The following is an 11,524-nucleotide window of genomic DNA, read 5'->3' as shown; positions in this document are numbered from 1 at the left end:
TCTCACTAGCATTCACATATAGACTCTCACTTCACTGAGAAAGGTTAAAGTGTTTGCCTTTTATTCAGAAGACTTGTTCCGTTTCCAGAAATACTCTTCCATGTCCTTCAAACCTAAGAGACCCTAGTTTCATAACAGTACTGTCAGTCTACCATAAAAAAGCAAACAAATCAAAACCAAGAAAGTTCCATGATGTGATATAGCATAAAGAAAAAAATACAGCGAATACATTAGAGAAATAAACATTTACATAAAGTTACGTATGTTGCTATAAAACTGGTAGTATGCAATTAAAAGATCGATAAGATTACCAAGTCTGCTAGATGTTTAAAGCAAGTCTACTTAGGCTGTATCTATATTGCCATGCTATGTTTAGGCATGACTTTGCACTCAGGACCTAGCTACCTCAATTATCCACACTACATGTAGTGGGCTTTCACACAACTTCCCCTACAGCCAGCAGTGTGTATGCAAGGGTCTCAAGCTACCTGTCCAGACTCAAGCAGTGCTTGCAAAGCTGTAAAGGTCACTGTCTCCTCCCTACAAATATGGTATTACAGGGTTCACCTGCATATGCCTGGTTAAGAAACGAAACACAGTCAGTTGTGTATTATAAGCACCTTAAGTAACATGGAATCTTAGATTTTAGAAAAATATTTTAATTGTCAGTTCACAAGTAAAAACTATCACTATTACAAAACATCTTGTAATACTAGAATATCTAGCTTGGAAAGAATTTTGTTCTTATTGCTGTTGCATGTAGTTTTCAGGAGCTGTGTCAGCATGGAGGTATTGGTGGATTTCCCACTTGTCATAGTCAGCTTGTAAGGGTAAGATACACTTTCCTATTTAATCCTCACACAATTTTCACATGTTTAGGCTGCCCTGACTTTTTTCAGATGTGCATAATTGACACCCAATACTATGTATCAAAGTCTCACTCAACTTAAATTGTTTCATGTAACAAATTTCATTTGCAGCCTTTAAACAAAGAACATTCACTCCAAAAAGAGTGAACACCAGCATTGACACCACCTTAGCTACTTGAAAATCCTATAACTGTGTTCTGACAGCTATCAGATATTAACTCATTCATTTCATTTTGTTTGGTTTCTTCCTTAGTCTCATGGTTGGGGTGATGTTTTGGATTTCCAGTTTTTTTAGACCTTCTGAGGAAAAATTTTGTCAGTAAGTAACATAATTCGGCCACATTTAAAAGAATGCAAATGCTGGACACAGCAATCATGAAAATAGTAAACACCGTCTTTTCAGTGGGTCGAGAAACAAAGCAGTCTACTGTGTTGGGGCAGGGCCAAGCATTACACTTCATTAAGCGAGGCATTCGGAACCCATCGTACATGAAATAAAATGCATACATGAAGACTGCTTCAAAGACCAGTCTGAAGAAGATGCTGCTAGTGTACGTCCACCACAAGGAGCCCTCAATATGAAACCTCTGTTTTCTGATTTCTTCAATGTCCTTGTACTCGCATTTCTGGTCTCCCTTTCTGAACTGCCTTTTCTTCTCGTGCCTCCAGTAAGCTACATGCATGGCCACCAGCAATGCAGGTGTGGAAACAAAGATCAGCTGCAGGGCCCAGAGTCTGATGTGAGAGATGGGGAAAAAGTGATCATAGCAAACATTCTTGCAACCAGGTTGCAGAGTGTTGCAGACAAAGTCATCTTGTTCATCTCCCCAGACTCTCTCTGCAGCCACAACCAGGATCATGATACGGAAGATGAACAGGACTGTGAGCCATATCTTCCCGATGCTGGTGGAGTGTTTATTTACGCCTCCTAAAATGGTATGTAGAGCTCCCCAATCCATTGTCTTGTTTTAATCGTCTGACCTAAGACAAGACAAATAAACAAAACTAAGATTAATCAAGATGGGAAAAACAAATACCATCAAGCATGTGGTATAAAATAAAGGCAATATCATATAGTTGCAGCATATCCCTTGGCTGTGGTAACATTTTGTTGGGTAAGCAGTGGGCTTACCTATAAGCAGTCATAAATAATAATCCAATCACATATCAGCAGGTAATATTTCATTACTTGATTACACACATGGTGTCACATTCATTTGATTTCTAGATGTATTTGCCAAGCAAAAACAGCTATTAGTCACATTAAGTAGGAAAAGTAGACAGGAGAAATTGATGAAAACAGCCTTAAATTAAAAGCTACAACTTCTAGTAGTTTGATAACAGTAACAAAAGAATAGAAGATAACATCAGCCAAAAGTAAGGTAGGTGTTATGTTAAAAAATATATTGTTAGACAGCTAGAACTCCTATATAAATTAAGCCAAGTTGGCCCATCCTTAGCTTTAGAATGTAAACGATGTTTTCATGAGTACATTCCAGCAATAAAGACAGACCTTGAGGAACTGCTGCTGATGCTCTGCACCTTCCATGAGCAGGTCTGGATAACCTGCATTCACAAATTTAAAAAGTGTGACTGTAGGGCTCTGTATTGTTAGTTGACACAAATTCCACAATAGCTGGAAGCAATGAAGGCGAACTCTTGGTCATTATCCATCTCATCTTGAGTTGGATGTTTAAAATCAGTGCTTGAAGATTCATCCCAAAATTGCATTTCTCTCCACTAACTACAGAGAGCCTAGGGTAACTAGACAAAGACTCCTTCATTGTCAACACCTGTCAGGTGATTTTTTTCCCCTTGTAACACAGACTGCATTACTCTTAGAGTAGGGGAGACATTTCAGAGGCTGGGAGAGTGCTAAAGTCAACATCTGAAGAGTTCAGACAGGCCAGCAGCAGCTCAGAGACTTTTCAACAGAAGCATATAGTTTCCAGTAGGTGAGTTTCAAAGTACTATGACTGTAATTAAAGGATTTCACCTTTGTCTCCCACATACCTCCCCAGGAACACCACAACTGTCCGGTTTGCTCAGCTTCCGGAAACAACAGCCTTTTACAGAGAGCATTCAGAGACATTTCAGCCCACTTCCCCCCACCCCTCCACTTCAGAGGGATTTACAGAAAGTTAGTTTGCAAGCTACTCTGAATTCAAGAAACCAGCCTTTCTTGTGCCTATCAGCCAGGACCCTCTAAAAGTGCTCACAGATCTCTTTGCTGCAACATTCCTCATGAACGTTTTTATTTCTCAACTTTGTTAATTTGTTTGCATCTCAGAGACCATCTTCCTTTGGCATTTACAGCACAGGGCACCAATAAGCAAAATGACATTTTCAAGGTTTCTAGATAAGAGCAGCCACGGATGCAAAGGCCATCATATCCATCATGTGACAGAATTTTTACAATTTTCCTAACTCTGAGCTGGGTCCCATTGCATGAGGAAGAAAATGAAGACATTTCATTGCAGTTGTCTTCTGTGTCACACTCCCATTCTGAGTAATGTTGAAAACCTTTCTGCTTTACAGCAGAACTATATATAATTAGTAAGTCACATACAATAATACAGAGCATTAGTCAAAGTACACAACAACTCAGGGAAAATTAAGACATTTAATTGTTATATGACTGCAATGTTATTTTTTTTTCTTGAGTTATTGGAATGTAAGCACAATCTCCCTTCACTGGTTCCATAAACTACATTTCCCTCAGATCATGCTGGTTGACTGTGTGGGGTTATACTTCAGGAGATGAAAACCAAGGGGGGGGACCCAGGATTTTCTTCAGATTGGAGAGAACCTTTCCTGAGCCTCTTTTGGGATGCAGAATCTGTGTGGGCTATTACCTCCGCATCTGTCTGAAAACAGTCCTGGAAGCAGAGTTACCTTCCTAGCCTGCTAGGTTATTTTTCCAAGAAGAAAGTTTATTTTTCATTAGCATATAGATATAGGGAAAGTCTCTGTAGGTTAACAACCCTATGAGGGTACAGGAAAGACCCTTAATACCAGAGATAAAATCTGGCTAATATGTTTTGTAAAATATTTGTATCCACCCCTTTTTTTGCCATCTGATTTTTTTATCAATCAGACCAGCCTTTCTTTCAGGATTTGCTTTGGAGATCATTGTATGTTAAACAGATGAACAGTTACAACTAATAAAGTTACAACTTTATTAGTGTTTTTATTAGTGTTCTCTGTTACTATTACACATACATTGCAATTACAGTACTTATGACATGACACTACAACTAAGTATTATGACTAGAAATACTTATGCACACCTGAATATAAATCCTGTAGAAGACTGGCACCATGTAAACTGTGGTATTACACACATCATTCACCCATCCTTTAATTCCACTGGACTCCTTGCATTTCTTCTCTCATTGTTCCTCATTGTTCCTTCTTCTCCCTGCCTGTCAGCCACCTCCTTACAGTGTGAAAGGCTGAAAAGTGGAACCTGTGTATCCCCTCCTCATAAGCCCTGTTTCTTATGCCTCACCTCTCGCTGTACACCAATACTGCTACCTTTCTGTTGCCACAACTTCACAAGGATTTGTTTTGACATGCAGTCACTCCTTCCTGTCTCCCTGTGCAGAAAGGGATTCAAAAATATGAGTGCCTCAGGGTGTAGTTAAAGGGTACCTTGTCTTCAGTGGCAAAGTTAGCTCAAGATGCTTCCCCACCACTCTTTGCTCCTGAGGTCACACTGCAGTTCTCCACCTCCTGCAACTTTGTGGGGGTGCATTATAAACCAGGTGGCTTGTTCAAAAGTTATTCCCAGTACTAGTATGTTTTGGTTTTTTAAACCCGATCCATTTCACCAATCTGTTTTACAGCACAAACACACAAAGCATCTGAAAAGCACAACTTCATTTAAAAAACAGGCTGCAAATTGCAACGCGTGGGTAAGAATGAGCAGTCAGTGGGGAAGAGGGGTTGGCAAAGCTTTATTGCTGAGGACAATACATCATGAAACTATACTCATCTGACTTGCTCCATCTCATCTGAGAGTATATTGTGCTTGCTAAGCCAAAACATGGTGCTTCAATTTTAGCAAAAGCATGTCTGTACCTGGATCGATGCAGAAAAAGCCACCATACTTTGGAGAGGCAGCCTTTTGCCCCAAGTCTCCTAGTGAGATTTCCTCTCCTTCCCAAAAAAGCCTCTGTCTTTCATATCTGCCCAAACCCTCCCCCCTTCACCGTTCCCACCCACTTTTCCAAATCCTCCAACTATCTCTTCAGCTCCTCCTGCCACCATCCCCTATTCTCCCTGCTGCTTGCCAAGCTAGTCACCAACCTTTGCCCCTTCTTGCTGTACTCTCATGGCCTCTCAGGCTTGTTTTTATGCTGGTGGAAAGTCATACGACTTTGGGACACTCCAGAGATTGATACAGGCACTGATCAGATACCAGTAAAGTCTCGCTATCTTCTCCCTGAAGGGTGGCACAGTTAAGATTGTAGAGCCATATTCAGACAGCCTGAATTCCATCCAAATACTCTGGCCCCAGTGTTTCCTACTAGCAGGCTTTAAACAGCTCTCACTGCAATTTAGGGGATCTAATGAAGGCAATTCAGAGACCACTGAAGTGCCCACCTCTCTCCAATAAACAGACACAGTGACCCAAGCAGAATTTAAGTATGGCCCTTCACACTATTAAGCCATCAGTGCAGATCACTCCAGCTAAACATCAAGTTTGGGCTATCTGCACTGATGTGATAGCTCATTTACTCCTAACTTACTCAAAAGCTAGGATGTTGACTCATGATCATAGGTTATCTTTCTTCCAGATAGTTGCTTTTAAGACCTTTTTACTAGCAAGTAAAATATTAACTGTCTTGCTGACCAAAGGAGAAGAAAGCAGGAAAGCTACTTCTCTTTAATGGGTGGCAGCTCTTATTTTCATAGAGCCAGTCCAGATACTATTTCTATGTGAGCAAATCCAGCTAAATGCCTACAGAAATAATAGTATTAGACAGTCAAGGACTTACCTGCTTTGCCAGTCTCAGAAGTACAGCACAGTACAAGAATAAGTTAGACATGAAAGCTTAGGTGAATTTGGAGGGAAAAAAGTAAAGTAGTAATGAGGGTAGGGACTGGTTATAAAGGAAGAAGCTGGGAAGAACAGCAGATGCTGAAGTCAGCGAGGTTGAGTAACTGAGCATTTAGAACCTATTCTAACATGGGAGCATATTACCTTTAAGTATTAAATTTCCCTTAAAAAAATTGCAACTGGTCATGAAAATAAGCCTTTCCAAGCCTCAGCATAGGTATCTGTTCTGCTACCAGCTGAACCTTCTGTTCCATTTCAACAGTCAGAGGATCATGATAGTATATGACTGTTACAGCAGGAGTTAAAAACAATCATAAAAGATCACCATGCTCCACCGAGTAGTTACAAGGGAAATGGTTCTAGATGATCACACAACAGAGAGGCACATATGCAGGTGTTTTATTTTGAGTTTGGTTTCTTTGGGTGGGGGGGGTGGTGTTTGTTGTTGTTTTGTTTTTTCCACTAGTAGGCTAGACAGCAGCAAGAGAATAACTACAGCTTAACTATTTCTGTAGTTCTCCAGCTTCTGGGCAGTGTTGTTTTGATCTCGGTGCTGCCATGGCCAGACTGCCTTCTACTTTAAAGCTAGCTCCCGTAAGCCTACATTAAACTGCAATCACAGCACGGTACATACACCCAGTGAAAATCCCTGCAATTCACAACGCTGAGGACAATTATCATTGAGCTCCTGTGTTTATCAGTACAGCTCATTAGCAGATGCTTTTTTGACTCTGTTAAAGACTGTTATACTGGGAAATCATTAGTCAATGGTTAAATCCACAGCTTCAGCAAACCACAACTAGAACACAGTGAAGGTAAAAACAACAGAAGATACATTCCTCTCACATACACAGCATGGCACTTGCTGCTATAGGATATTATCAAGCAAAAAAAGTAGTCATTAGCAAGTATTACAATTATTTGCTAATGGTATAGGAACAACTAGGAGTCCCAGTTAAGAAGGGGTCCACAGTATGCTAACTTACACATAAATTCAGAGTAAGATTATACCCTTCTCCCCACAGCTACAAATTGGATACTAATTTACTTATTCTACTGGAATTACACAGAAATGTAGAGGGTGTTCACAATGCCTCCACTCCTATCAGAATTTTAGTGTAGGGTGTACCAAGAGTTACCAGTCCAGTGTGACGCTCCACCACTTTCAGTAGTGCCTCCAGATACTGATACAATATCAGCACTCTGCCAAGACAAAAGTCACTTTATCCCATGTGGGAATGCGTTAGCCAAGATAATCTTTAAGCAAAAAAGCACTGGTCCTGAGTGTCCCTCCCCACCCCCCAAGCTGGGGACAAAGATAACTCAGATGCCTGAGAGTGGCAGTTCTAATGCAAAATTTTTCCACAGAAAAGCTTTAGAAACATCTAAACTGCATCAGACCCAAGACACATTACCAAAATTATTTTATGACCCAACTTCACACAAGAAGTATTGCTGTATGTGGAGGTCCAGTGTGCATTCAAAGGCACTGCTGATACAACCTTCCGTTCAGGTCTTGATCTAAACGCTGGGAGCACTAGCTCATACAGGGGCTGATAACCAGCATCAAGGTGTCTTAGAGTTGTATATGCTGTTTCATACCCAGATTTGAACACACAAATCTGGATTTCAGCAGTTTTGTATCAGCATAACTTCACCCTGCCAACCTGGGTTGATTTTGGGTAAATTTTGGTATTCCTATTGCTGAGTTAGTTTTGCTGCTGTACCACAAGAACAGCAGCACTGCCAGGACTGAACCAAGGAAGCTCCTAATAAATACAGATTAATGTCTTCCAGAGACAGCATCCTTTTATTTCACCAAGAAAGGCTGGCATACAGGCTACAGCAATTACTTGCTAACTCTCTCAGCTTCCTACCTAATTTGTCAGCCTGCCCCATGCCTCAGTTTCCCAGACATTAAACTGGGGATAACAAAAATCTCACCATCTCACAGGGCTGTTCTGAAATGCTCCACTACAATTACAGGCTTCAGACTTGTACCTTGTTATCAGTGGACCAAGACAGGTAAGTACCAGTTCAAAGTTGGAAGTACAGAGCTTGAATTCAATCATCCAGAATATTCCTGCTACCTGAAAAATACAGCTCCCTACATTGCTATAGCTTTAATGCAGAGTTCAAACTGTAACAATATGCAGCTTTGAACTCAGACTTTGGCAATCAAAATCCTTTAATTTCAGTATTATAGGCAGCTTCCAGCTATTTTAATTTTACAGCGGTACATTAAAAACTTCAACGAGCATGCAGCTGGAACACTCTGAAATATCAACAACTCTACTTCTTTCCTAAAAAGTTGAATAAAGTTCAAAAGAGCAGTCTAACAATCACAAAAGCCTGTGCAATTCTCCCTAGTAGCTCTTAACTTTGTTCTGAACACCTATCTCCAGATCAGAGTGGAAACTGGAGAACAGAAGAGCTATGACAGAAGGATTACAGTAAACTGATTTGACACAAGAACAGGCAAAGACTCGTCAGGAACAGGAAACCTCTGACAGTTGCAGGTCTGAACACTGCAAGCATTGTACTTTTCTTCTACTCAAGTTTATGAAAACAGGAGGCATTCTTTGCTCTAATTACACCCAGTGTGAAACCCAGAGATAGCCTTTAACACAACAGATTAGGACCCAATATGTATGTAGTTAAATGTTAAAAAAGTATGCTAGTTAAATATCAACAGCATTAAGCATCGTTCTACCCACGATGACCCCCTTATGACTGTCCCACATTCATGCCCCTACATGAGTTTTAAGTCATTTTCCAAGAATGTTTGGAAATACCTATAGCTATTTTACTAGCCTACAACTGTAAATGGAGGATTACCATCCTCCATAACATCTCTGCACAAAATTCACTCCACTTGTGGAAAACCAGAAATCAGAAGTGCCAGTCACACTTGAAGGCATAACAAGAAAGCACAAGTCCTATTAGAATTTGGCCCCTCTCAGCCATTTTCCCCTGTAAACCTTTCCTTCAAAATGTGCTTTATATTTCTCGCTTTGAAAGAAAGCCAAATTCCTGAGGACTATGTCTTCACTGAGGCAAGTGTCCTATTTCCCATATTTTTAAAGAAAGTTTTATACACACTGTGCCTTGCTCCCAGTCATGAAAATAGCAACTTTTTAGTTATGACATTTTAATGTATTTTTAACCTGTTATTTAATTCCTATTTCCTTTCCCCTAGACCTAGGCAAATGTCTACATCCCCTCTACAAATCTGCCCACTCCCACTTCAGCGTAACATTTCCTACAAAATTGGCAAGTCACTGTCTCTTTCACACACAGACAGAACTTGCATCCTTTTGGAAATGCTAATTAAATTTATAAACACTAAGATTTTACACTGCAGTACAGCTTTTCCTTGAGTGTGTATTTTGTTATCATTTCTTTCATCAAAAGACAAAAGCAATTTTTTCCTTCTTAGAAAAATCTATTACAGGAAGAAACATTTGTATGAGATAAGGAATAGAAATTTTTTTCATCAAAAGACAAAAGCAATTTTTTCCTTCTTAGAAAAATCTATTACAGGAAGAAACATTTGTATGAGATAAGGAATAGAATTACTTTTCAACTTTCTTTTATCAACTAATAGGAGACGTGTTTCTCTTTTTCCACATTCCTTCTGTTTTGACAGCACATTATCTCTCCTCATATATCATCACCTCAAGCTTCTTCTTACACAAACTGGTGTTTAGCCAGGAAAGAGTCACAGTTCTCCTTTCAGATAACTCATCAGTCATCATTAAATAACAATTAAAAGCAGTGAGGAACAGAACAAGGAAAAACATCAAAAGAAAAAAAGATTCAACCCATGCTCCTGTTTCATAGAGTTTCTGGGATCACCGATTTCACTGGAACCGGTAACTTGAATAACACAAAGAATCAATTTGTAAAGCATCCCCTTTACTCAGGGGTCCCAACTGAGCTTATGCAACGACTGTTACTAAGAACTTATACATATATCCCAAAGTGCTGCTTTTTTTCCAGCTACTGAGATAGTCTGCCATACCTTTTTCACTACACAATTACTTTTTGCACAAAATAAATGAGGTTGCCCAAGTAATCTACCAGGGTTATGCTTCAAGGGATGCAAAACTGCAACACAATCAGACGCCCAAGCTTCAGAAAGTTGAGAGAACTAGCCCTGTCAGGACAGAATTAATTCCTCCAGAGAAATATTTTAATTTGTGGCTTTTTATTGTTCCATTTTTAAGGTCTGTGATATGTAGTCATTCTACTAATTCTTCTAAGACTGACAGTTCTGGGGACTGAAGTCTCCCAGAAACCCTGACGCATGCAGTAGAGCTGTAACCTCATGGCTCTGCAAATGTGTTGGAAATCCCACCTGGAAAATTACATTGCAATGCCTAGTTGACACACGGAGGTGCCTCCTTCTTCCAGGCTGAGGCTTGGCCCACCATTGCCTTGTCCTCTAAGCTAAACCTAACACAATCTTATGCACATCCTTCTGCCTGCTGCCTTTCCTCTGGGGCTTTTCAAGGTAAGTATCTGGCAAGCAGGGCTTCCAGGCTGAACAGTGGAGAGCAAGAGATACTAGAAACCACATATAACTTCTTTAACAAAATCAAGGATGAAAATATATTTTATTCTGCTCTTGACTCAGTGCACACACTGAGTCGTGGTAATCCCAAACAGAATCTGGGCACAAACTCTCATATCATTTCACACAGGCCACAGCCAATAAAATCTCATTAGTGATCAAAGTCACAAAAACTGGGTTTAAAAGAGCATTCTTAAGACAAAAGGCCACTTCCTTCTTTCAACCCTTTGCCTGTTCTCTTAAGAGTATTTCCAGGCTACATAGTGAAAACTAACGGAGCATGAGAAGAAATTAATTCTTCTATTGGGGGAAAAAAAAAAAAAAAGAGAGATTCTTCAACACACAAGACTGGAAAAGTAACACCCAATCTAGGAAGCCCAGTGACTGGAAAAACAGCCATGCACAGCATGCCACAGGAACACTGTCAGTTACCAGCTACTGCCACGAGCTAAGCGAGCACTCCTGCCCTTACTCCAACATGTCCCTCACATTTTATTTAAGGTCTTGAGTACTCATTCCTCGTGCAATCTTATCCAGCCCTGATACTTAGAAATGCATTTATTTCTGACTCACACCTCTCATTTCCTATTCCCCCTGTAATTCTGATAAATGTTTCCACTGTATGATCAAACGCTCACAGGACCTGTCAGTTTTACTGATGCAAGCTGTTTACCTTCATGCAGCTCTCTTAACGTGTGTAGGCATGTCGCAAATTACCTGTAATTGCAGAAGCCTTTATTTTGCTTGGTGATTTAGCTGGTCGGGTACTTCACATAACGTGCTTACAAAGAGCTGCTGGGAGAAGGCAAATTAAAAAAAATAGAGATTGTTAGAAGTTAAATGCATAATTAACAGAGACAAGAGTATTCCTAATTAAAATTGGTCGCGGGGTTCAAGCACTCCCCCTCATGCTTAAGCTCGGAAAGCAAAACCGAAGGCTCCCAGGTCGAGCAGGGGTAAATTCTGTCAGGCACGGGGCGTACACGGTGCCCCACCACCGGCCCCCGTCCCGAC

At 40.3% G+C, this 11,524-nt stretch overlaps 1 protein-coding gene across 1 annotated transcript; it reads right to left on the bottom strand.

Annotated features, from left to right (window-relative positions):
• Positions 1-704: 704 nt before the first annotated feature.
• On the bottom strand, positions 705-1,846 carry LOC103898973 (gap junction beta-6 protein). The gene has a single exon (XM_019472097.1). It carries the CDS (start codon positions 1,826-1,828, stop codon positions 1,037-1,039), a length of 792 nt encoding a protein of 263 aa, XP_019327642.1. The 5' UTR covers positions 1,829-1,846; the 3' UTR covers positions 705-1,036.
• Between the last annotated feature and the right edge of the window lie 9,678 nt (positions 1,847-11,524).

This window comes from Aptenodytes forsteri, unplaced genomic scaffold (assembly GCF_000699145.1).
Source record: "Aptenodytes forsteri isolate BGI_AS27 unplaced genomic scaffold, ASM69914v1 Scaffold307, whole genome shotgun sequence".
Lineage (NCBI taxonomy): Eukaryota > Metazoa > Chordata > Aves > Sphenisciformes > Spheniscidae > Aptenodytes > Aptenodytes forsteri.
Note: the sequence above shows the minus strand (reverse complement) of the source record. Positions and strands in the feature narration are given on the sequence as shown.

Bases quoted from the DNA above. Each gene is read 5' to 3' on its own strand.
- LOC103898973 (XM_019472097.1), bottom strand. From the start codon at position 1,828: ATGGATTGGGGAGCTCTACATACCATTTTAGGAGGCGTAAATAAACAC.